Genomic DNA, 27,729 nt, shown 5'->3' with positions numbered 1-27,729 from the left:
CACTGTGGCAGAGGCTTTCCTGGAAGCGTTGAGGACTCAGGGCTCTGTGGTGGAGCTGTGCTCTGTGGCGGAGCTGTGCTCTGTGATGGAGCTGAGCTCTGTGGCGGAGCTGTGCTCTGTGATGGAGCTGAGCTCTGTGGCGGAGCTGTGCTCTGTGATGGAGCTGAGCTCTGTGATGGAGCTGAGCTCTGTGGTGGAGCTGTGCTCTGTGGCGGAGCTGTGCTCTGTGATGGTGCTGAGCTCTGTGATGGAGCTGTGCCCTGTGATAGAGCTGTGCTCTATGATGGAGCTGAGCTCTGTGGTGGAGCTGTGCTTTGTGGCGGAGATGTGCTCTGCGATGGAGCTGAGCTCTGTGATGGAGCTGTGCCCTGTGATAGAGCTGTGCTCTGTGATAGAGCTGTGCTCTCTGATAGAGCTGTGCTCTGTGATGGAGCTGTTCTCTGTGATGTAGCTGTTCTCTGTGGTGGAGCTGTGCTCTGTGATGGAGCTGTGCTCTGTATTGGCGCTGTGCTCAGGGCTCTGTGGTGGAGCTGTGCTCTGTGGTGGAGCTGTGCTCATGACTCTGTGGTAGAGCTGAGTTCTGTGGTCAGAGCTCTGTTCCGGGCTCTGTGGCGGAGCTATGCTGTGGGCTCAGTGGCTGAGCTATGCTATGGGCTCTGGTGTAGCTGTGCTCAGGGTTTTGTAGTGTAGCTTTGCTCTGCGATGGAGCTGTGCTCTGTGGTGGAGCTGTGCTCAGGGCTCTGTGATGGAGCTGTGCTTTGTGGTGGACCGATGCTCAGGGCTCTGTGGTGGAGGTGTGCTCTGTGGTGATGCTGCGCTCAGGGCTCTGTGGTGGAGCTGTGTTCTGTGATAGAGCTGTGCTCTGTGGTGGAGCTGTGCTTGGGACTCTGTGATGGAGCTTTGCTCTGTATAGGCGCTGTGCTCATGACTCTGTGGCGGAGCTGAGTTCTGTGGTCAGAACTCTGTTCAGAGCACTGTGGTGGAGCTATGCTGAGGGTTCTGTGGTGGAGCTGTTCTAAGGGCTCTGTCGTGGAGCTGTGCTAAGGACTCTGTGGTGGAGCTATGCTGAGGGCTCTATGGTAGAGCTGTTCTAAGGGCTCTGTCGTGGAGCTGTGCTTAGGGTTCTGTGCTGGAGCTATGCTGAGGGCTCTGTGGTGGAGCTTTGCTAATGGCTCTGTGGTGGAGCTATGCAAAGGGCTCTGTGGTGGAGCTTGTGCTAAGTGCTCTGTGGCGGAGCTGTGCTCAGGGCTCTGTGGTGGAGCTGAGAAGTGTGTTTAATGCTATTGCACCAACGCATCGCATTGGCTCCCAACGAGCCCACACAATCGCAGCCAACACCTCCGTATGTCACGACTACCGGAAATACATCCACTGGGGACAGGTTTATTTCCAAATTTCACGGCTTCGTCCAAACTCTGAGAATAAGTCTCTGGAAATGCGCCATTCGGGATGGTTTATTTTGTGGTTCCAAGCAGGTAAAACATCCTGATACATACTGGAGATGGGTTATTCACCTGAGGAAGGAGCAGCGCTCGGAAAGCTAGTGACATCGAAACAAACCTGTTGGAATTTAACCTGGTGTTGTAAGACTTCGTACTGTGCTCACCCCAGTCCAACGCCGGCATCTCCACATCATACTGGAGATGTGCAGAGAACCGTGTGCAGGAACCTTCTTCACTAGAGGAATTATGATGACTCAGGTTAAGATTACAGGAATGTTTATTGGGTTTAAACACGATTTTCATGTGACTTCTATGAAACCATTTACATTTCACAAGTATCTCGCGATAACACATGATATATATTTCTCATTTAGAACACTTCGGGTCGCAAAAATCCGCTTTTATTCAATAGAAAGCATTGAAATTCTCGCTAACAGCAAATCTATCAGAGGGTTTATTTTTTTCATGTTGCATTAAGCATTTCAAACTTCTGCAATATATTGCTAGAATAGAACTTCGCTGAGAAATCCTCACCTATTTCACGTTACAAGTGGTGTTGAGATAAAGCCAGCGGCAGATCTGGACTGAATCCCAGTTTAATGTTAACACGAGAACATTTGGCAGAAAATCTATTTGAAATTCGGCAGTTCATTGATACAGAAAGCTGGTCGAGATGACATTGTAGAGAGGTGAACCCAGCTCACACCAAAGGCACAGTTCACATTAGTACTGGGCAGCTCTCATACCCGGTTATTAATCTGCCGCTTCACTGTGTTGGACACAGAGGCACGGGGCGAGGAAAATGCTGCTCGACAAGTTCATATTTTCGATGCCAGCACGAATCTGTGGAAGTGATGGAAAGTAACCAGGAGTAACCAGCTTCGAAATATTGAGGCCGTTTGTTAAAAGGAGGAATCTGATAAGTACTTCCATTTTTCTCAAAAGAAAATTCCGGAGTCTTTGGGAGGTGAGGTTAATTGGAGAGTTCCAGCAAGGGGCTAGTACAGGCACGATGGGTTAATGGCCTCTTCCTGTGCTGCGTGTACGGTTGAGGTGACCACTGAGCAGCCCAGTCAGGAACCACATCCTCCCTTGCAGCAGAATGTTGTGTTCAAGAATTAATTCCAAATTGCAGACTGGGGTGGGTTGCAGCAGCGTCACTGGGACAGATGCCTCTGTTCTCCCCCCACTGTGTGCACCCCCTCTCCGGGAGAGAGAGAGCCTGAGAAGCGGGCTGACCTTGAAGCAGCGAGCTGACCAATGTAGCCCAGAGAGCAGCCTCTCCCCGGGCGCGGCGTGTCCTTGTGCAGGAGTTACTGCTCGGTGAATTCACACTGCACGGCGCTCATGCTGTCGATGCTGCTGTTGTTGGAGAGCTGTGGGTGAGTCCTGCTCACTGGGAATGTCTCTGAACGGGACAGCCCGCGGACGGCAGCACTGCCCCCCTCCTCCTGATCCCTGCCGCCTTTCCGAAAGTCGGGCAAAGTGAAGCGCCGGAGCAGCTTGTTGCCCAGGTTGGCGATGGCGGTGGGCAGCCCGCTCCGGGCAGCAGCTCCGGGCTGGCAGGGCGGCAGCAGCTTGTCCGGGGCCCAGGGGAACAGGGCGCTGGAGGGCAGGCTGCACCTCTTCTGCTGAAAACTCTGCTCGAAGCCGGGCAGCCCCGGGCTGGCCCTGCACTGCGGGGCAGGGGCTGCTGCAGCCCCCCCGATGGGGGTGAGCAGGATGCCCAGGGCGCTGCTGCCTGCTGCAGGCTGGCGCCACGGGCTGGCTGCACCCCGGGCAGGCCGCGGGGAGTAAGGGGCTGCGCTCCTCACCGTGCACACCTCCGAGAAGTGGGTGAGAGGCGGCAGGAGGCCGGCATACTGCACACTGCGGGAGCGGAGCCGCGATTTGGGAGACTGGGGGCTCTGGGAGAGCGAAGTGAGTGGGTCCTGATCCCGTTCCTCCTCGTCAATGGAGCCCATTGTCTCCTTGCGCGTCCGGAGAGCTGCTGCTCTAATCCTGTCCTTGGCCCGGTCCCTGTCCTTACCCCTGACACTGTCCCTGTTCCTCTCCCTGACACTGTCACTATCCTTATCCCTGTCCCTGACACTGTCCCTGTCCCTATCCTTATCCCTAACACTGTCACTATCCTTATCCCTGTCCTTATCCCTGACACTGTCCCTGTCCTTATCCCTAACACTGTCACTATCCTTATCCCTGCCCCTCTCCCTGACACTGTCCCTGTCCTTGACCCGGTCCCTGTCCTTATCCCTGACACTGTCCCTGTCCCTAACACTGTCTCTGTCCCTATCCTTATCCCTAACACTGTCACTATCCTTATCCCTGTCCCTCTCCCTGACACTGTCCCTGTCCTTGACCCGGTCCCTGTCCTTATCCCTGACACTGTCCCTGACACTGTCACTATCCTTATCCCTGTCCCTCTCCCTGACACTGTCCCTGTCCTTATCCCTAACACTGTCACTATCCTTATCCCTGTCCCTCTCCCTAACACTGTCCCTGTCCTTATCCGTGACCCTGTCCTTATTCCTGCCCCAGTCCCTGACCCAATCCTTATCCCTGAGCCTGTCCTTATTCCTGTCCTTGTCCATGTCCCTGAAGTCGGCCCAATCCTTGACCAAATCCTTGTCCTTATCCCTGTCTCTGACCCAATCCTTGTCCCTGTCCAAGTCCCCGTCCTGGCCCCTGCCTTGCCCTGTATCCTGGCAGGGGGGCAGCTGGACCGTCTCTGCCCTCTTGCGGGGCGCAGAGCCCAGAGCTAGTACACAGTGGCGGTGCCCCAGGAAGCTGGCCACCCGCCTGGCAGAGTTTCCCACCAGGTTGGGTCGCTCAATGTCCAGCCCCAGGCGCTTGAAGGTTCTGACCAGGAAGGCGAGCACCTCCCCGTGGCCGGACGCGGCACCGTACAGGAGCGGGGTGTTGCCCCACAGGTCGGCCAGTTCGGGGTCGGCGTTGTGCTGCACCAGCAGCCGCACGGCGTCCAGGAAGCCGCGCTCGCAGGCCAGGCTGAGCGGGGTGCGCCCTGCCCCGTCGCGGCTGTTGACCTGGGCTCCCCTCTCCAGCAGGAGGCGCATGAAGCGGCCCCGGGCTGCCGGCAGCGGCAGCAGCACGGAGCACATGAGCGGGGTGCGGGCGCCCTCGCCCCGCCACTCCACAATCCGGTCCTCCACAGCGTCCAGCAGGAAGCGAGCCAAGTGCATCTGCTCCTTGGAGATGGCATCCAGCAGCGCCCGGCTGCCACTCTCCTCTCCTGGGCTCCGGCTGGCTGCTGGCTCCATGTGTGGCCGTTCCTTCTGCTGCTGTCCCCCTGCTCCGGACCCGGGCAGATTCCGCTTATTTATACAGCCAGTCCCTCTCTGCAACACAATCACCGGGGCAACACTCGCTGGCAGCATGGCCAGGGCCAATTTGCATAGCCATTCCTGAGAGTCATTGGAGTTTGAAACAGGCTGCTGGCTCAGACAGCTCCCTGCCATCTCCAAACTGCGGATACTGGACAAAAGTACATCACCACAACCCACTCTCTGATCAGTGCTGTTTCCTTAAAACTCCCGTCCAGTCCATGGCTAACAAGTGCCATCTACACTCAGACACACAGGCACACACCCACACACACAGAGACACCCACCCACACAGTGACACCCACCCACACAGAGACACCCACCCACACAGAGACACACACACACACACACACACACATAGACACACACATAGGCTCACAGACACACACATAGACACACACACATAGACACACACACACACACACACATAAACACACACATACACATAGACACACACACACAGGCACACACAGACAGATACACATCGACACACACATAGATAGACACACACTCTCACATAGACACACACATATAGACAGACACACACACGCACAGACACACACCGACACACACACAATGACACACACACACCAACACGCACACACAGCGATCCCACACCGCCGCACACACGACACACACACCGATACACACACACTGACACACACACACACAGATCAACACATACACACTGAGACACCTACAGATCAACACACACACACACATTGACACACGCACACCCCAACACACATAGATCAACACACACGGACACACAAACACATCAACACACACACACACCGACATCCACACACACACCGACACACACAGATCAATACGCACACCGATGTACACACACAGACACACATAGATCAACATACACAGACACACACACTGACACACACAGATCAACACACACACACACAGATCCACACACACTGACACACATAGATCAACACACACACAGTCACACACACAGACAGATCAACACACAGACGCACACACTGACGCATACACCGAAACACACAGACCAAAGCGCACACACACCAACATACACACACCAACACAGACACACACCGACACACACACAGGCACACATTGACCAACACACACACCGACACATACACAGACAGATCAACACACATAGACACACACACTGATACATACACACACTGAAACAGACACAGACACACATACCAACACACACATTGACACACACAAACACACACATTGACACACACACACACATTGACACACACACCCATTGACACACACACACATTGACACACACACACACATTGACACGCACACCATTACACCCATTGACACACACATCCACACACCAACACACTCATACACCAGCACACACATAGACACACACTGACAGACACACAGATCTACACACACTGAAACACACACACACCAATACAATCATTGACCCACACACACTGGCACACACAAACACATCAACACACACACACAATTCAACACACACACCCAAACCAACACACATCCACCCACACCCACATCAACATACACATAGACAGAAACACACACGCAGACACATAGACACAATGCAGACAGAAACAGACACAGTCACAGTCACACACGGATACACTCACACACATCCACACTGACACAGACATACACACAAAGACACACATTCACACACTCACATACAGACACACACTCTCACACAAACATACAGACACACATCGATATACACATACATCGACACACACTCACACACATGGACACGCATACACTAACAAACACACACAGAGACAATCATAGACACAACGACGCCCATCAGCACACATGCACACTGGCACACACAGACAGACACACACCTCATACAGACACAGACTTACACACACATTATACACACACACACAGATATGCACACCGACAGACACACACACAGACACAAACACAAAAATCCAGACACATACAAACACATACACCCACAGACACAAACAGACAGAAAGATTCACACACACACTCACACACACACACACACACACACAGTCATATCATTATGGAACATTTAGTCCATTGCACTTCTGTTGGCTCTTTGAACTGTCCCATAATCCCACTGCAGTGCCCCCACCCCAGTCCTCTTGTCTCTGGCTACTTCACTGTTCAGGGTTTTAAAATTGTTCATGGGATGTGGGTGTGGGTGTCGTTGGTGGGGCTAGCATTTGATGCCCATTCCTAATTGCCCTTGAACTGAGTGGCTTGCGAGGCCATTTAAGAGTCAACCACATTGCTGTGGGTCTGGAGTCACATGTTGGTCAGACCAGGTGAGGACGGCAGATTTCCTTCCCTCGAGGGCATTAGATGGGCTTTTACAACAATCGACAATGATTTCATGGTCATCATTAGACTTTCAAATCCAGATTTTTATTGAATTAAAATGTTACCATCTGCCATGGTGGGATTTGAACCCTGGAGCATTGCCCTGGGTGGCAATACCACTACGCCACCACCTCCCCAGTTCTGTGGGTAGCATGCTTACTGCTGAGTGAGGAGGTGGTATGTTCAGGTCCCGCTGCAGGGCTCAGTGTACAAATCTCAGTGCAGTGCTGAGAGGGTGCCGCATGGTTGGAGGTGTGGTTTTTTGACCGGACATTATACAAAAGTCCAATCAGCCTGCTCAGATTGGTGGAAAGGATCCCACTGCGCTATTTCAAACAAGAGCAGGGGGGTTCTCTCCAGTGTTCTGACCAATATTTATCCTCCAATACACATCACAAAAAACAGATTATCTGGGTCATTATTACATTGCTGAATGTGTGAGCTTGCTGTGCACAAACTGCCTGCTACATTTCCTACATTGCAACAGCACCTACATTTCAAAGGTACTTAACTGGCTGGAAAGCTCTTTAGGATGTCCTGGGTTGTGAAATGTGCATTGTAAATGCATTTTTAAAATAAGTACAGGCCAGTCCTCGATATGAATTTACTCCTAGGGGTTGGATGAAATCTACTCAGTCTTTAAAAAGAACAGCAAAGCTCTAATACCCTTGTCTTAGTTTGGGGGCAATTTAAACAAAATTCGCCATTGGGAAGCCGAAAAGCTGAAGGTGCAATGCTTGCGTTACACCCCCCACCCCATCCCCGCCCTGACATTACTTACCTCCCCCCCCCACTCTTGACATTAGTGTTCAAAAGCATTAATGTTGGGATGTTGTACAACTATGTCCCACCCATCCCCTGGATTTCCAAGCTTCAAGTTAAATAAAGGAGTTACCTGAATCCACATCTCTGTGAACTTAACAAGTGTAGATCTTCATTGCATTTTATTTATTTTTTACCACATAAATCTGCGACTTCACTAAAGAGTTTTTTTCACAATATGTATCCACTTTATCAGTTTCTATATTGCAATGTGCTCACTGATTGGTCACAGCACTTGTTGGGGAGGAGCTTTAGATTGAAGTCCAGGATTGCCCACATGTCGTGGAGATTTTAACTTTGCCTTAATGTCGTTCACAGGTTTCCTGCCCAGACTGACAGGTTTCCATTCGAGTGGTGAGGACCTGGGAAACAGGCTGCAGGAATACGTAGAGGCATCTGATCCATGGTCACAGTGGGAGGGGGTGGGGAGGCGACGGTTGGCTCCAAACCCCAGGTGGGGAAGGATAATCTCTAATCTAGGAGGGGTGGGGAAAGTCTGATCCCTGAACCCAGATGTCTTTGAAAGAAATGAAATGAAATGAAAATCGCTTATTGTCACAAGTTGGCTTCAAATGAAGTTACTGTGAAAAGCCCCTGGTCGCCACATTCCGGCGCCTGTTCAGGGAGGCTGGTACGGGAATTGAACCCGCGCTGCTGGCCTGCCTTGGTCTGCTTTCAAAGCCAGCGATTTAGCCCTGTGGGAGCGGTTGATGGGGTGGGGAATTGAGGCATGATCAATTGAACACAGACTAGAGTTGGATACAACTGAGGCTTTATTGCTCTAAGATGAGTGGCCTCCCACAGCAGCTGGCGAAATGGCTGCTGAATGGAGGACACGCACATTTATACTCCGCCTACTGGGCGGAGCCAGCAGGCAGGGACTACCGGCGAACCTGTAGTACAGGTCCTACCTTACATCACCTAATATAGGTGCAACAGTGGTTTACCACATTCACCCCCTGTTATAATTGAGTCCAACGTGGGTGGTGGAGAACTATATACAGCAATAAATCTATATTTACAGTATGTGAGCAGAAAAAAATGTCTTTTGAAGTCCGGTGGACCAGTTAGAGGTTTAACTGGTCCAGTGCCTTGATGTTCCGCTGGGAACAACGTAGGTGGTGGCGGCGATGTCGATGCTGGCCTGATGTTCGGTGACTTCGGGAGCGTGCCAAAGTCCTCTTCATCCTCGGGCGTGGGCAGGGGAAGGACGGATGGTCCTGGTGGGGTTAATGCTGGGAGCGCCGGGGGAGGGGAGGGTGGCACCAGGCCGGAGGGATGTGTGTGTGTGGAACCTGCTGGTGCCAGGTCCCTGAGGGACGCAGTATCCTGGCGGCCGTCAGGGTAAGCCACATAGGCATACTGAGGGTTTGCACCCTCTCCACCAACGGGTCCGCCTTGTGGAGTCGGACGTGCCTACGGAGCAGGACTGGTCCTGGAGCCGCGAGCCAAGTCGGGAGCGACACCCCGGATGTGGACTTCCTGGGGAAGGCAAAAAGACGTTCATGGAATGTGTTGTTAGTGGCGGTGCACAGCAGTGACCGAATGGAGTGCAGTGCATCAGGGAGCACCTCCTGCCAGCGAGAGGCTGGGAGGTTCCTGGATCGTAGGGCCAGTCGGACGGCCCTCCAAACCGTCCCATTCTCCCTCTCTACCTGCCTGTTTCCCCGGGGGTTATAGCTGGTCGTCCTGCTGGAGGCGATACCCCTGCTGAGCAGGAACTGACGCAGCTCATCGCTCACGAATGAGGATCCCCTGTCACTGTGGATGTAGGCGGGGAAGCCGAACAGAGCGAAGATGGTGCTGAGGGATTTGATGATGGTGGCAGACGTCATATTGGGGCATGGGATGGCGAAGGGGAATCTGGAGTACTCATCGACCACACTGAGAATATCCGTGTTTCGGTCGGTGGAGGGGAGGGGCCCTTTGAAATCCACGCTGAGACGTTCAAAGGGGCGGGAGGCCTTCACCAGGCGTGCACAGTCTGGCCAGTAGACGTGCGGTTTGCACTCCGCACAGACCTGGCAGTCCCTGGTGATTGTCCGTACTTCCTCGACGGAGTAGGGCAGATTGCGAGCCTTGACAAAATGGTACAACCGTGTGAACCCCGGGTGACAAAGGCTGTCGTGCAGGGTCCGGAGTTTGTCCACTTGTGCGCTGGCACATGTACCTCGGGATAAGGTGTCTGGGGGCTCGTTGAGTTTTCTGGGGCGATACATAATCTCGTAATTATAGGTGGAGAGCTCGATCCTCCACCTCAAGATTTTATCGTTTTTGATCTTGCCCCGCTGTGTGTTATTGAACATGAAGGCTACTGACTGTTGGTCAGTGAGGAGAGTGAATCTCCTGCCGGCCAGGTAATGCCTCCAATGCCGCACAGCCTCAACGATAGCCTGGGCCTCCTTTTCGACGGAAGAGTGCCGAATCTCTGAGGCATGAAGTGTGCGGGAGAAGAATGCCACGGGTCTGCCTGCCTGATTGAGGGTGGCAGCTAGGGCGACGTCCGATGCGTCGCTCTCTACTTGGAAAGGCAGTGTCTCGTCTACTGCGTGCATCCCGGCCTTGGCGATATCGGCTCTGATACGGGTGAAGGCCTGTTGTGCCTCAGCCGCCAGGGGAAAGTGTGTGGACTGTATGAGTGGGCGGGCCTTGTCCGCATAGTTTGGGACCCACTGGGCGTAGTATGAGAAGAACCCCAGGCAGCGTTTGAGGGCCTTGGGGCAGTGGGGAAGGGGGAGCTCCATGAGGGGGCGCATGCGGTCGGGATCGGGCCCCAGAACTCCGTTCTTGACCACATAGCCAAGTATGGCTAAGCGGGTCATGCTAAACACGCACTTCTCCTTTTTGTAGGTGAGGTTGAGGAGAGTGGCGGTGTGGAGAAATTTGGCAAGGTTGGCATCGTGGTCCTGCTGATCATGGCCGCAGATGGTGACGTTATCCAGGTACGGGAAAGTGGCCCGCAAACCGTACCAGTCGACCATTCGGTCCATCTCCCTTTGGAAGACCGAGACCCCTTTCGTGACGCCGAAGGGAACCCTGAGGAAGTGATAGAGACGACCGTTCGCCACGAAAGCAGTGTATGGACGGTCCGATTTACAAATGGGGAGCAAGTGGTAGGCGGAGTTGAGGTCTACCGTTGAGAAGACCCGGTACTTTGCAATCTGATTGACCATATCAGATATGCGTGGGAGGGGGTACACGTAGAGCTGCGTGTACCGATTGATGGTCTGACTGTAGTCAACGACCATCCTGTTTTTCTCCCCAGTTTTGACCACTACCACTTGGGCTCTCCAGGGGCTGTTGCTGGCCTTGATGATGCCCTCCCGAAGCAGCCGCTGGACATCGGACCTGATGAAGGTCCTGTCCTGGGTGCTGTACCGTCTGTTCCTGGTGACAACGGGTTTGCAATCCGGGGTGAGGTTTGCGAAGAGAGAAGGCGGATTGACCTTTAGGTTGCACACAGTGAAGGGTGGTAGGGGCCTGCCGAATTTGCGGGTTAGGCTCTGGAGATTGCACTGGAAGTCCAGGCCAAGTAGTAAAGCAGCGCAGAGGACGTAGAGGCGGAAGCCGCTGAATTCTACGCCCTGGACTGTGAGTGTGACCGTACAGTACCCCCGGATCGCCACGGAATGGGATCCGGAGGCCAGGGAGATTCTTTGGTTGGCGGGGTGTACCGTGAGGGAACAGCGCCTTACCATATCCGGGTGTATGAAGCTTTTGGTACTCCCGGAGTCCAGCAGGCAAGAGGTCAGTGGCCCTTGAGTTTCACGCTGGTCGATGCAGTGGCCAAGTTGTGCAGACATGACTGGTCGATCGTCACTGAGGCGAGTCGTGGTCGGTCGTCGCTGGCGTCGAATGATGGGGAGCCTGGGGGGCCCAGGTCCTGGAATGCTGTCGGTGTCCATGCCCCGTGGGGGAGACAAGATGGCGGCACCTGAAGATCCTGCGGGGGACAAAATGGCGGTGCCCATGGACCGCACGTTGCGGGGGTTGGACAAGATGGTGGTGCCCATGGGCCGCACATGGACTGAGGGGGGAAGATAGCGGCGCCCACTGGCCGCCCATGGTCCGGGGAGATGAAGATGGCGGCGCCCATTGTGTGTAGACTAGGGGGGTGGGGGCAATAGCGGCGATGGCGCGGGCCTGGCACACCTTGGCAAAGTGCCCCTTTTTGCACCAAGCCTTTCAAAAGGGCCGCGCGGGCCGGTCAGCATTGGCGAGGGTGTTTCTGATGGCCACAGAAGTAACATCGGGGACCCCCGGGGTGCACGGGCTGGCACGTGGTGCAAACGTACTGGCTGGGTAAGGCCCCCACTGGGGCGGCCGTCTGTGGGATCCACGATGCGTAGGAGGGGTAGGCCGCGCGGCTGGGGGCGGTAGGCCTGACTGTTGCGCGAGGTGGCCGTATTAGAGAGCGCTAGTTTCTTTGTCTCAGCTAGATCGAGCGTGGCCCCTTCTAACAGTCTTTGGCGTATGAGGTCCGACCCAATCCCCGTAACGAACGCGTCCCGCATAAGGAGGTTCAAATGTTCAGTGGCCGTAATGGCCTGACAGTCACAGTCCAGGACAAGTGGGATTAGGGCCCGCCAGAAGTCTTCTATGGATTCACCAGGGAGTTGAGAGCGAGTGGCGAGTATGTGCCTGGCGAAGAGCATGTTCGTCTTCTGTGCGTAGTTTTCTTTGAGAAGCGCCATGGCATCGGCGTAGTTCGGGGCGTCCTGGATCAGCGGAAACACGTTGGGGCTCAACCTTGAGTACAGGATCTGTAACTTCTGAGCCTCCGGAACAGGGGTGGTCGCTGAGTTGATGTACGCCTCGAAGCAAGCTAGCCAGTGATTAAAGTCCTTTTCGGAGTCGCTTGATTGCGGATCCAGCTGCAGGCGATCTGGCTTGATACGGAGGTCCATATTTTAGAAAATCTTAGAGCAATAAATTGATGCACGGTCAATTGAACAAAGACTAGAGTTGGATACAACTGATCCTTTATTGCTCTAAGATGAGTGGCCTCCCACAGCAGCTGGCGAAATGGCTGCTGAATGGAGGACACGCATATTTATACTCCGCCTACGGGGCAGAGCCAGCAAGCAGGGACTACCGGCGAACCTGTAGTACAGATCCTACCTTACATCACCTAATATAGGTGCAACAGTGGTTTACCACAGGAATTGCATGGGGGGTGGTGGGTGGTACTAGAGCCCTACTGTTCCCCCTGGCCCACATGCAGTGCTGAAAAGGCATGTACTTTCTACCTAAGTTGTTAATTCTTCCTGTAAATTGTCGAGTTTCCTGAGGCCGAGGAAATCCAGCCAGCCACTGCTAAACTTGCAAAGAGAGGCGGCATGCGACGCAGTGGTTCGCACTAGGACTGCGGCGCTGAGGACCCGGGTTCGAATCCCGGCCCTGGATCACTGTCCGTGTGGAGTTTGTACATTCTCCCCGTGTCTGCGTGGGTTTCACCCCCACAACCCAAAGATGTGCTGGTTAGGTGAATTAGCCACGCTAAATTGCCCTTAATTGGAAAAAAAAATAATTGGGCACTCTAAACTTGAAAAGCAGGTTAAATGAGAGGCTGCCAACCTCATTAAGATATCAAAGTTAACAACCTGTCCCTTTGTCCCATCTCCAATAAATCCTGGTGTTGGCATGTTGTGGTCAAGTTTTAACCTCTGACGCAGTCCCAACCAACGCATTTTTGGATGTCAAAATGACCCCTTTGTGACCTTCAGTGAAACATTTAGCATTACTAATTGGTTAATATTCATAAACACAGAACTGTAGCACCAAATATCAATACTGTTCAATTATGTTGAGGTTAGCATAGATTTCAGAGATTGGGTTGAAATTCGCCTTACTCATCATAATGGATATTAGCTTAGTTAGCAAAGTCCTGGTGTTGCATAAGCTACATGGTGGCAAGACTATGTTGATAATTAGAAACAACATTAATTTTCGCATGCTTTTATAATGTTACAAAAATAGAGTTCAAGCTCGTGCTCCCAGCATCCCTGATTGAACTGGGGGAAAAACATGTTGGAAAACAACATCAAGCTTATAAGCATCTGACAGAATGCATAGTTCAGTTGGGGCCATTCTGATGCTGAATCCTAGGTTAATCTTTCTTCTTTTCATGTCAGTGGCTATTGTGCATGTTCTGCTTAATTGTATTTTCCCTAGACGCACCAGAGTATGTAAAGACCAGCCAAAATAACTTTTAGCTTCTTCATCTATTGTACTAAGACATGAGGTCACCGCTTGCTCCAATTTCACCGTACTATCTTTAACTTCAGTCTCACTTCACAATTTACTTTATGCACATTACTGTGGTTTACTTTGCGATTCAAGAAATCTAAAATAAAGTTGTTGCAGAGTCTGACACTAGATTTTATCAGTTCATATTATTGGCATGACTGGAGAAAACCAATTTGGTGCTATATTGTCATAGACTATTATAGCAGAGAGGCAGATCATTCAGTCCGAGTCAGTGTTTCTCTCTAATAACGATCAGAAAATGCTCAAGTTTAAAGCGATGATTAAAAGGGATAAATACAAAACAGCTCTGAAGATTCTAGATTTAGGTAAAGCTGACTTCAGTGCGATGAGACAGAGACCATTCACAGTAAAATGTGCAAGTCGGTTAATGGGGTTAAACAGAAAAAGATCAGTGGGAGGCGTTCAGGAAAGAATTTCATATGATACAGAATGAGTTCACAGCCCAAAGGGACAAGAGCTCTATTTGCCGCCACCAAAAAAAATCAGCTCTTACAACAAAAAAGATATGAGACAGCACAAAGCCAAAAGAAAAAGTGTACAAAAATGTTTTAAAATATCACCAATCCTAGCAAGTGGCAATGGGAAAGGGACAAAAAACAGCAAAGGGTGATAAAACAGTTAGGAAGAATTACAAAAGGTGAGTGTGGAAAGAAACGTGCAGGGATACAAAAAGCAACACAAATTTGAATTTTGATTTCCAAATGTTTTAAGAGCTAAGGGGAAACAGTTCTATAGAGTTAGATCATAGATCAGCCAGAATTTCATTGAATGTCGGTTCAGGCTCAAAGGACTAATTACCTGCTCCAGTTTCTAAATTCTCCACCTGAGCTATGTATCTAATCTCACTCTCCTGCATTCTCCAAGCAACCATCTAATTATTTAAGAAAGAAACAGATAGATTTCTGGACACTAAAGGTATCAAATGGTACAGGGAGAGTGCAGGAGTATGTTGTTGAGATAAAGGATCAGCCATGATCACATATGAGGAGGATGCAGAGGTGCTTCAGCGGGATTTCGACAGGCTGAGTGGGCACATGCAAGGCAGATGCGGTATAATGTGGATAAATGTGAGGTTATCCGCTTTGGTAGCAAAAATAGGAAGGCAGATTATAGTGGGCAGCACAGTAGCACGAGTGGCTCGCACTGTGGCTTCACAGTGCCAGGTTCCCAGGTTCGATTCCCCACTGGGTCACTGTCTGTGCGGAGTCTGCACGTTCTCCCCGTGTCTGCGTGGGTATCCTCCGGGTGCTCCGTTTCCTCCCACAGTCCAAAGACATGCAGGTTAGGTGGATTGGCCATGATAAATTTCCCTGAGTGACCAAAAAGGTTACGAGGGGTTATTGGGTTACGGGAATAGGGTGGAAATGAGGGCTTAAGTGGGTCGGTGCAGACTCGGTGGGCCGAATGGCCTCCTTCTGCACTGTATGTTCTATTATTATTTGAATGGTGTAAATTGAGAGAAGTGGATTCTCAGCGAGACCTTGGTGCCCTCGTGCATCAGTCGCTGAAAGCAGGCTGTAAAGAAAGCAAATGGCATGTTTGCCTTCATAGCAAGGGGATTTGAGTTAAGGAATAGACATGTTTTACTGCAATTGTACAGGTTGTTGGTGAGGCCACACCTGGAATGTTGTGTGCAGTTTTGGTGTCCTTATCTGAAGAAGGATGTTCTTGCTATGGAGGGAGTGCAGCGAAGGTTTACCAGGCTGCTTCCTGGGATGGCGGGACCGTCATATGAGGAGAGACTAAGATTATATTCATTAGAGTTTAGAAGATTGAGAGGGGACCTCATAAAAACGTAGAAAATTCTAAGAGGATTAGACAGGGTAGATTCAGAAAGAATGTTCTCAATAGTGGGGAAGTCCAGAACTAGGGGTCATAGTTTGAGGATAAGGACTGAGGGGAGGAGAGGTTTCTTTACCCAGAGAGTGGTGAATCTGTGGAATTCGTTACCACAGAAATTAGTTGAAGTCAAAATGTTCTGTAATTTCAAGAAGGAAGTATATAAAGCTCTTGGGCCTAATGGGATCAAGGGATATGGAGGTACGCCGGGATCAGGGTATTGAACCTGATGATCGGCCATGATCATAATGAATGGTGGAGCAGGCTTGAAGGGCCGAATGGCCTCCTCCTGCTTCTATTTTCTTTGTTTAATTCCCTTCTAAAATATTTCATGGACTCTCGTTCAACAATATTTGTAGCAGAGATTTTCCTGTGCTGCCTATCCTATTGCGTAGGAGATATTTTCAACCTCACATTTAGTTATTTTGTGATTATCTAAATTTATTGTCTCTGAGTACTGCCTTTCAACTAGTAGACAGAAGATGCCTCTATTTATCTTGTGATAATCCTTTGTATTGGCCTCGACTAGATCATCCCTCAATTTTCTCAGAGCTCATGAAAAATCTCTTTTTGCAACCAGAATCTTTCACCTCTCATAAGAATCTCATTGTGAATCTGCAACATTGTTTTGTGCAATGTAGCATCTCAAACTGTCCCCAATACCCTTGCTGTGTCCAAAGATCTTGTTCAAGTTCATACGCCTCAACCTGCAACACTCAGAATGGTTGAGGCAGTCCCAACACTGCTGACCACGCAAACCTAATAACAACCATGAACAAAGGCCTATGACCAAAGTCACTGCTAAAAATGGTGACAGAATAGGAAACTCTCCTTGTGCATTCACCCAGGCAAGTGGAGAGTATTCATCACAATCGTGACTTGTGATGGACGGGCTTTGGGGAGTCAGGAGGTGAGTTATTCATCTCAGAATTTCCAACCTTTGACCTGCGCTTGTAGCCACAGTATTTATGTGGCTAGTGTAGTTCAGTTTTTTTTTTATTTAAAAAAAAATTTAGATCATTTTTTTTTCCGATTAAGGAACAATTTAGCGTGGCCAATCCACCTAGCCTGCACATCTTTTGGGTTGTGGGGGCGAAACCCACGCAAACACGGGGAGAATGTGCAAACTCCACACGGACAGTGATCCAGAGCCGGGATCGAACCTGGGACCTCGGCGCCGTGAGGCAACAGGACTAACCGACTGCGCTACGTGCTGCCCCTGTGCAGTTCAATTTTTGGTCAGTGGTAACCCCCATGATGATGGTAGTTGGGGATTCAGCGATTCATTGAATGTCAAGGGGAGAAGATTAGATATTCTCTTCTTGGAGATGCTGATTGCCTGGCACTTCTGTGGTGCAAATGTTACTTGCCATTTATCGACTCAAGCCTAGATATTGTTCAGGTCTTGCTGCATTTAGCTATAGACTGCTTCAGTATATGCGGTGTTGCGAATGGTGCTGAACTTTGTGCAATCATCATTGAACATCCCCATCATCAACAAGTACCAGAGCACAAGTCTTCAGTTCTATTTCTGGAATATTGTCAGGGCCCATAGTCTTTGCAGTATTCAGTGCCTTCAGCCGTTTCTTGATAACATGAGGAGCGAATTGAATTGGCCAAAGACTGGGAGCTGTGTTGTTGGGTAACTCAGAATGAGGCCAAGATGGATGGTCCACCTGACATCTCTGGCTGAAGATTGTTTCAAATGCTTCAGCCTCATCTTTTGCACTGATGTGCTGGACTCCCCCATCATTGAGCCTCCTCCTCCAGTGAGTTGTTTAACTGATCACCATGAGTCATGACTGGGTGTGGCAGGACTGCAGAGTTTAGACCTGCTCTATTGGTTGTGAGATCGCCTAGCTCTGTCCATCACTTGCAGCTTCTACTGTCTGACACCCAAATTGACACCTCATTTCCAGTTATGCCTGGTGCTACTCCTGGCGTGCCCTCCCGCACTCTTCATTGACCCAGTGTTGATTCCCTGACTCAATGATAATGGTAGAGATGGGGATATGCCGGGCCATGAGGATTCAATTCTCCTGTTGCCTCATGGATGCCCAATTCTGAGTTGATAGATCTGTTCTGAATCTCACCCATTCAGCATGGTGGTTGTGCCAATCAACATGTTGGAAGGTATTCTCAATGTGAAGACAGGACTTGTGCCGCAGAGGTGGCTATATCTTTATGGGCAGATTTCCTCAAGGTCAGCAGTGAACGTTGTTGCTTTGCAAAATCAACCCTTTGATTTTTGTCGTGGGTAGACTCGTTGAGGTCTTCAGTATTTGCTGTGCTCTGCTTTAATACGAATCTGCAATTCTTTTGAAATTCTGCACAAATGCATTAAAGTGTATGAAATTTTAATGCATTAATAAGGTCTTCAGGCAGTGGTTGGGGTTAACAAAGACAGCATTTTAATATGAGTGTGGGCATTAATTAGCAATGTAAGATGAAAGCTTTGGCCATCTCTCAGATGGGAACCTCACCTCCTGCAAATTCCCCTCAGATGTTGGAACAGTGCCATTAACAGAGTAATTGGTTAAAAGTTCTGAAAGTATGACAGTGAAATGGATGTAAATAGCTGTTAATAAATCACCAACACCCTGGGGGAAGCTTGCAAATGATCAAAGGTTTACCCGGACCAGCTACATAAATACTGTGGCTACAAGAACAGGTCAGAGACTGAGAATCCTACGGCGAGTAACTTACCTCCTGACTCCCCACATCCTCTCCACCATCTGCAAGGCACAAGTCAAGGGGTGATGGAACACTTTCCACTCGCCTGGATGAATGCAGCTCCAACAGCACTCAAGAAGCTCATCATCATCCATCCAGCCTGTTTCTTTGGCACCTTACGCACTACCATAAATCATTTACTCCCTCCACCACCAGCACACAGTAGCAGCACTGTGTAGCATCCACAAAGATGCACTGCAGCAACTCACCAAGGCTCCTTCAACAGAACCTTCCAAACCCATTACATCTACCACCTAGAAGGGCAAGGGTAGCAGATGCATGGGAACCTCACCTCCTGCAAATTCCCCTCCAAGTCCCGCACAACACCCTTGGAGCCATGTCACTGTTCATTCACTGTAGCTGAGGGGGTTGTGGTGATGTAGTGACCCCAGAAAATGTTTTGGCCCTATGTTCAAATCTCACCATAGCAGATCTGGAATTAATGATGACGATGATGCCGTTGTCGATTGTTGTAAAAACCCAGCTGGTTCACTAACGTCATTTTCAAACCCAGGGTCACGACCCATGGGTGGGTCACGGGCGGGTGTCAGCAGGGTCACGACCCATGGGTGGGTCACGGGCGGGTGTCAGCAGGGTCACGACCCATGGGTGGGTCACGGGCGGGTGTCAGCAGGGTCACGACCCATGGGTGGGTCACGGGCGGGTGTCAGCAGGGTCACGACCCATGGGTGGGTCACGGGCGGGTGTCAGCAGGGTCACGACCCATGGGTGGGTCACGGGCGGGTGTCAGCAGGGTCACGACCCATGGGTGGGTCACGGGCGGGTGTCAGCAGGGTCTCAGAGCCATGTGCCGGGGCTTTTCCGATCATGGAGCAATGCACTGTAGCGTCCCCGATTGTGGAAAGTAGTGCCCAGCGGCATCTTTTTAAAATGCCGGGCGCTCTGCGCATGCGCAGGCCCACGAGTCTTCCTGCCTGGAGCGGTGGCAGAGAGGTCATGCTGATGTCACGTGTTCTGGACGCGAGCGATATTACTCCATTTTGTAGCTGCCAGAAGTGCTGGTGAGAACTTCAGGGCCTCTGGTGAACAACCCATTAAGAAGCTGCTGGAAACAGATACAAAGCAGCAGAAAGATGATTACTTGAGGTGTGGGTTTATTAATTGTGCCATTGCAAATCAGGATTCAAAGTTCATGTGTATCATATGAAGGGAAGCACTGGCAAATGAAAGATTAAAATTCTCAAAACTTCAAAGGCATTATAAGATTAAGCATGGCGAGTTCGAGGATAAACCGCTTGATTTTTTTCAATGGATACAGCGAGAACTTAAATCGTCAGCTGAAGTCATTATCAGAAATGTAACATTGAATGACAAAGCAAGTGAGATCATGAGGACCAAACAGGCTCATCTGTCATATTAAAGGTAAGTGAAAATGGTTGGTCGCGAAATTCGGGCCACGTGGGTCGCGAAAGTTCGCTGGTGTGGGTAGGCAAAGGTCGACCAGCGTGGGTCACGAATGTCAGCCGGTGTGGGTCCCGAAGGAAGGCCGGTTGGTAAAAATGGGCCCCGGGCAAAAAGTTTGAAAGACACTGCTTTAGGGAAGTAAATCTGCTGTCCTTACCTGGTCTGGTCTACATATGACTCCAGACTCACAGAAATGTGGCTGACTCTTAACTACTATCTGAAATGGTCTAGCAAGCCACTCAATTAAGCGTAATTAGGGCTGGGTAAGGGAGGAATTGTTGGTCATTGGGAATTGTTGGCCAGGGGGTTGATTATTTGTTGGTGGGTGTAAATCTGGATGAAAATCTGAAAAAGGAGAATAAAAATATTTTAAAAAAATATTACGGCTGGGTAATCAATGCTGGCCCAGACAGTGGTGCCTACATCCCATAAAGGAATTGAAAAAGCTAGATTAATGTTGCATCTTAAACAAGTTGGAAGATGAGAGAATAAGAACTCCAGGGATTCAGAAATGATGCTACGTACACCATTAAAGGTAAAATTATAATACCCGATTGGATAATTCCCCTAAAGTTTTCTTCATTGCTGATCATAGAATCTCTACAGTGCAGAAGGAGACCATTCGGCGCATCAGGTCAATACCGACCCTCTGAAAGAGCACTCCATCTAGGGTGAGGCCCCCAACCTATCCCCGTAACCCAGTAACCCCGCCTAACCTTTTTGGACACTAAGGGGCAACTTAGCATGGCCAATCCACTTAACTTGCTCATCTTTGGACTGTGGGAGGAAACTGGAGCACTTGGAGGAAACCCACACAGGCACACAGTGTGCAGTGCAAACTCCACACAGTCACCCAGGGCTGGAATTGAACCAAGATTCCTGGTGCTGTAGAGCAGCAGTGCTAACCACTGTGCCACCATGCTACCGTGATAAGATGTTCTTCAATTTTAGTTGAAAACTCCTAAAAATCCATTACTGATAATATACAAAGCTGAGCAGAAACATATTTAACCTTCGTTGTTTTAAGATAAAGATAGATAGTTTTTTGAAGAATAAAGGGATTAAGGGTTATGGTGTTCGGGCCGGAAAGTGGAGCTGAGTCCACAAAAGATCAGCCATGATCTCATTGAATGGTGGAGCAGGCTCGAGGGGCCAGATGGCCTACTCCTGCTCCTAGTTCTTATGTTCTTATGTTATGTTCTTCCATTATTTATAAATTACCATTGCTTATGTGGCATAAAATATCAGCATATGGATAGTTCTTACCCAGTTACTGAAGGAAGTAGGGAAGCAGCTTGAGTGCTGGTTCAGGCCTTCAGCAAGATACATAAATCAACAAGCTAATTCTAACTTTGTGGTGACATTCAAGCTGATCAAAGGCGTCATCGGAAGGATTAACAAATTTCAATTCATGCACTCAATTTATTTCCTTCATATCTTTACGGGTGTCAAAAACAGGTGGTAGCATTTAGTATTTAAAATATGGAAAAAGATGTGCTGGGAATTAGTTGCTTGCATGGAGAAAGTAGAAAAGTGAGATTAGATTACATTGCTCATGTGGACAGAAACACAAACCTAACAGGCTGATTGGCCTATCTCTGCCCTGTGGCACTATGGTACCAAACTGGTCTTCTCCAGCCATGACAATGATGTGTGCCTCTAGTATCACACCAACATTTAAACTGGTCTTCTCCAGCCATGACAATGATGTGTGCCTCTAGTATCACACCAACATTTTACAGTTACCAAAACCCATTTCCCAACAATTTTTCGCTGTCATTGGAAAAAAATCATAAAGCTTGATTTCAATAATAGAATACTCTACCACTGACTCTGAATACTTACAGCTGAGACGCTAGCAGTGTAATAGTATTATATTCACATTTGTACCCCACCATACATTATTTTTACACATGCAAAGTGCTGTCACTGGGTGGCAAGATGGCACAGTGGTTAGCACTGCTGCCTTACAGGTTCGATTCTGGGCTTGGGTCACTGTGTGGAGCTTGCTCATTCTCCCTGTTTCTGTGTGGGTTTCCTCCGGGTGCTCCGGTTTCCTTCCACAGTCCAAACATATGCAGGTTAGGTGGATTGGCCATGATCAATGCACGGGGTTGCGGGGATAGGGCGGGGGAGTGGGCCTAAGTAGGGTGCCCTTTCGGAGGGTCAGTACAGACTCGATGGGCCAAGTGGCCCCCTTCTGCACTGCAGGGAATTTTCGATGGAAATTGGCAAGTATGTTCCATTTACAGACGTTTTGAAATCAAGAAGCACTTTTTCATTGTGATTGGTCTGGAATTGACATCCCAAAAGGTTGTTAAAGCTAGATCAATTGGAAGTCTTAAGATTGTGATCAATGGATTGTTGCGAAGTGAGGACAAAAAAGGATAAAAGTCAAAGGCGGAAAAATAGAGTCGAGATTCAGATCAGGAATGATCTAACGTTGGGTTTTATGGTGTTGTATTCCCTGCCCCCTCCACTCTCCTAATGCTGCCGCTCAGCAGTTTAATGCGAGGAGCAGTGTTTAGAGTGATACTTCTGCCCCTACCTTGGGAGGAAGTCCTACGTTAGAAAGTTCTGGCAATCAGATGGTGACAGTTCAGTAGTTCCAGCAGCGCCAAGTAAGAGTTTGGCCACTTCTGGGCCCACAGCCAGTCACCAAAGATGAGGAGCCTATGGAGGCTGGACTGAAAGGTGAGTCCGGGGTAATACTGGAAGGCTTCAGAGACTGGGCAGCATAAGGCTGAAGTGAGACCTTGGGGAGGGGTGCCTCCAATGTGCCCAGGGGACCAGCAAAGGAGGTTCCCCCTTGCACTCATCTGTGCAGCTAAAGATTCCGGACTACCCCCTTGGCATTGGCGTGCCTCTGCCACAGCAAAATAATGGCAGGTGGGATGAGGCAATTAGTTGGTCACTGAAGAGCCTTGACAGATCCAAGGACAGGCAGGATACCCGATACCTCCAGCGCTTCCCTCTGTAAAATGAGAGTGTTTAGGGGAGGGGGGGAGAGTGGTGAACGGATAGGCAATGTGCATGAGCCTCCCATCTTCAAACCTGCCAGCGGGGAAGCTAAACCCCATCCCATAGTGCCGGAAGCGGCTGTGTAACCATCTGAGATGGCCACTTACAAAGGAAACATGGATACTCGCAAAGATTCAAGGGAAATATGGACAATACAGGATTCAGGCAAACTCAGAGCCTAAATGTATATTTGCTAACAGAGAAAAAGACAGTATCGAAACCCCTAGCCGATTTGCATTCTAATGGCCCATTTCCCCAGGACAAAGGACTGGTACTCAGGTATCAGATACAATTCCAGACACATCAGCGTCACTCCCTTCACCCAGGAAGCACAAACAGCCAAGGCCAATGACCGCTCAGGACATGCCCAGCGTTCAAGGCACCCGCCCTTTATTGGCTCAAATCGAAGGCAGTAATCGAAGCCTGACGAATTATTGGGTCCAAAGCTAAGGACCGCCCAAAAGAGCGCAAAACCCCAAAGGATAAAGAGAGACACTGCCAAGTGTTCAATCTCTTTTGGCCCTGGCACACCGGCACTCTTCGGCCCGGCCTATACCTGAAGCCAACTGCAGCACCACGACCAGGAGCAAGTTCAAGATCAACGATCGCTACCAGACGGATGAGCCCAGCAGATCCGAAGTTACTTCTCCAGACCCAGCCCAGATCCGAACAAAGGCCTTGTTCCTCTACCAAAGCCGGGTGCCTGAAGTTAAGTACAGGTTGTTGTAATGTTAGGTATAATTTAGCTTGTAGTGTTTTTATGTTGCATGTGTGAGTTAATCCTGTGTGTAAATAAACTATTATGGAACTTGAACTAACTGACTGGTTGTTGGGTCTTGATCAATATCCGGTTCAACCTTGTGGTAGTATCATTTGATACCTGGCAACTCTGAAAAGCAATATCATCATTATTGGCCCCTCCGGTGCAAAAAGGGCAACAGCTGAGGGATAAGATAGCCTGCTCATCTACCTATGAGATAGTGGTTAGACGAATATGCAGCTACTCGGAGCTCATAGCTGAGACTCAACCCTGTGAAATTAGGCCTCCAGATTGTCCTCTTGGGCAGGAAGAGGGAAAACTGGGATAAATACTGGTGTTATTTTTCCCACCAAAAAATGCACTTGTATAAAAAACTTTATTTACTCTCCCTCTGCTCACTGGGTCCTTTATGTGAATGGCAAATGGAATGGAGACCCTTCGGTATTTGCCTGATATTCACAAACGGAATGGCAGGCAGTATTTTCTCACAGAATTGTTACAGGGCAGAATGCCACCATTCAGCCCATCGTGTCTCAGCTCTATGAATGAACAACGTACTAATGGCCATTCTCCTACCTTCTCCCCATAACCATTCAGAAAAGAGTATATTAATGATCTGGAGGCCAGAATGCTACTACTGCGGCAAGTCACATTTTCAACTCCAGAACTTGGGCACATACTCTAGACATGCTCTAGACTGCAGGTTTGGGCAGGCTGCGTTGTTAATGCTATTGTCTTTCATATAAGAGATTAAACCATGGACCCACCTGCCATTTCAAACAAAAGTACAAGTTCCCATAACATAGCACCATTTCAAGTTGTCGCCATCTGGGATGGCCACTTACAACCAGCAACAGAGAAGGTCGCAAAGCATAGTGGGAAAAATGGACAATGCGCGATTCAGGCAGGCTCAGAGCCTGAATGTATATTTGCGAGTGAGGAATCCAGACAGTATCGAAATCCCAACCTATTAGCATTTGTTGGCCCATCTCCGCCAGACAAAGGACTGATACTTGAGCGACTGGTACAGTCCCAGGCATTTCAGCGCCACTCCCTGTACTCGGGAAATGTAAACAACAGGGTCAGTGACCGCTTAGGACACGCCCAGCCATCAAGGCACCCGCCCCTTTATTGGTTCGAATCGAACATAGTGATCAGTGATCACCCAATTAGTGGGGTCCAAACTGAAGGACCACCCAAAAGAGTGCGAAAATCTCCAAGCATAAGAAGAGAGTCCACCATGTGTTCGGGCTCTTTTGGACCTGGCGCTCCGGCAACGTCCATCTCCAATCGCAGCATCACCAGAAGCAAGTTCAAGTTCAACGCCCGCTACCAGACGGATGAGCCTAGCTGAGCAGCAGTTACTTCTACAGACCCGATAGAGCCAGAATCGAACAACGGCCACTGTTCCTCTGACCTAAACCGGGTGCCTGAAGTCAAGTACGGTTGTCATAGTTGATAGGTGTAGTTTAACTAGTAGTGTTTATTTGCATGATTAATTGTGTGTGTAAATAAAGTACCCTTGACCTTGAACTAACTAACTGGTGTTTGGCTCTTTGATCGATAGCCGGTTGAACCTTGTGGTGGTATCATTTGATACCTGGCGACTCAGCGCATTAGAATATTGATATCCAAAGGAAGGAGGGCAACTTCACTGATTGCCATATTTACAGTAGGTAAAAACAGGCAACAGGTATTGGCGACTCTGGTGGGACTCGACCCAGAAGTGACTGTGTCAGTCCGAGAGAACGCACAAAGCACAATTGCGAGGCACAGAGGAGGCATGAGTACGCTCCATAGCCAGCTTGAGGAGAAGGAGAGAAGTAGAGAGGGAAACATTAGTGAATGTGAGAGATTAAATGAGCAACTCCGGGAGCAGCTAGCGGCGAAGGACAAGGAGATGGATGATGTCAAGAGGGCACACCAATCTTGTCTCACCCACCTCAGCAGCTTTCAGATTCAATACAATAAGGACACGCAATGTGCGGTAAGAGAGGAAACAGAGAACCAGGTAGAACAGTTGAGGAAACAATGTGAGGATTTGAAGGCAGCCCTCCGAGCACTCCACAGTTCCACCACGGAACAGAGGCAGAGTTCGGTGGACCATGCCAAGTGCAGGCAGCAAATTGCAAGATTGCAATCACTGCTATCCGTTCAGAATGGGTTCAGAGACACCTTTGGCCCACAGGTAGATCAGGAAGATGGCCCCGATTGGCAGGAACTCGGTGAAACGTCCCAATGATATGTGAATGGGACAGAAAATCAGAATAGAGCCCCCAGGCCCCGAAAAGAAAAGCACCCGCACCACCGACTGCACAGGCAGCACCCAACCAATGAACCCCATCACCACGCAGCGCAGGGTCACCACGGAAGACCAACCCGATTTTGTGTACACCACCCCATTAACCATCCCCCAGTTAAGAGATGCCCGCGATAAAATTGAGACTTTCCACCCCACATCAGACCCACACCACTTTTTTGAACTAGTTAAGCAACAGACATTCATGTACGGTTTGGACGCGCAGGAAGAGGTAAAGCTCATCGTGATGTGCCTAGACCCGTTGGTTAGTTCAGCCCTTCCCGACCCACAAAATGTAGGAGGAGGTAGCCGCCAAGAAATGAAAACAGCCATTTTAGAAGCCATTGGCTACAATAGAGGAGATCTGGTAGAAGGAATTAACCGGTGCAGACAGAAAAAGGGAGAGCATCCAACAGCATTTGCTGGACGCCTCTGGATCCACTTTACCTCAGTATTCGGTGAGTTAGCCCGCTCCCATTTATCGGCAGACGATACGGCCAAATGAACCCGTACTCTAGTATCCCATGCCACAGAGGCAGGACAAAAGGCATGTGCCAACTATGACCCCTCAGACCCGGCACACAATGAAGTGTGGGTACTGAAGCGATTATCGAGAGCTTGGGAACAGTCCCTACAGAGAAAGACAGAGCAGGAAAGAGTAGATGCTACAATGAATGCAGTAAGGACACACCAAGACCCCGCATGGGTAAATGAAGGCAGAAGTAACGCACAGCACCCTAAAGCGCAGGAATGTTACAATTGCGGACACGAGGGACATTACGCATGAGAATGCAATGGCCCCCCGAAACAGCAACGGAATCAGCACACAAATGGCCCCCCTAGAAACAATGCCAGACCCATCCACTGTGTTAGTGCTCGAGCAGATAATTTGGCCATAAACGGCACCGCTTGACGGTGTTCGGGCTCCCAAACCTGGGTCTGCGATACCCTTTGGGATATGTTTGGAAGACCGGTAGTTGCAGGCATAGTCCGGGGACACCCAGTAGAATTCCTTTAGGACACAGGAGGGTCCCGAACCATGTTAAGCTCCTCCACGATGTACCAGCGAGATATATGGCCCACTACAGACACCATTACCCTTAGTGGCTTTACAGGTCACCTCCAGCAGTGATACATCACAGCCCCTGTGGATGTACAGATCGGTAACATTAAAAAGAAACACTAGGTCGTTTTGGATAGATTCGATTGTAAAATTGCCCTTGCCCCAAAATGTTATGGCACTCCGGTCATTCTTAGGACTGGTCAGTTACTGCAGGAACCACATAGACAGTTTCGCCACAAAAGCAGCCCCACTTTCCGAGCTCCTTGAGAAACAGGTCCCATGGAAATGGCTCCCACAGCACACGGATGCCGTAGGTGCGTTGAAACGTGCCCTAAGCACAACCCCCGCTTTGTAAGCCCCAG

At 49.9% G+C, this 27,729-nt stretch overlaps 1 protein-coding gene across 1 annotated transcript; it reads right to left on the bottom strand.

Moving 5' to 3' along the window:
• Positions 1–1,701: 1,701 nt before the first annotated feature.
• Positions 1,702–4,769, bottom strand: LOC140421480 (uncharacterized). The gene has a single exon (XM_072506221.1). The coding sequence runs from the start codon at positions 4,718–4,720 to the stop codon at positions 2,756–2,758; it is 1,965 nt and encodes a 654-aa protein (XP_072362322.1). The 5' UTR covers positions 4,721–4,769; the 3' UTR covers positions 1,702–2,755.
• Between the last annotated feature and the right edge of the window lie 22,960 nt (positions 4,770–27,729).

This window comes from Scyliorhinus torazame, chromosome 1 (genome assembly GCF_047496885.1).
Source record: "Scyliorhinus torazame isolate Kashiwa2021f chromosome 1, sScyTor2.1, whole genome shotgun sequence".
Taxonomy (NCBI): domain Eukaryota; kingdom Metazoa; phylum Chordata; class Chondrichthyes; order Carcharhiniformes; family Scyliorhinidae; genus Scyliorhinus; species Scyliorhinus torazame.
Note: the sequence above shows the minus strand (reverse complement) of the source record. Positions and strands in the feature narration are given on the sequence as shown.

Bases quoted from the DNA above. Each gene is read 5' to 3' on its own strand.
- LOC140421480 (XM_072506221.1), bottom strand. From the start codon at position 4,720: ATGGAGCCAGCAGCCAGCCGGAGCCCAGGAGAGGAGAGTGGCAGCCGG.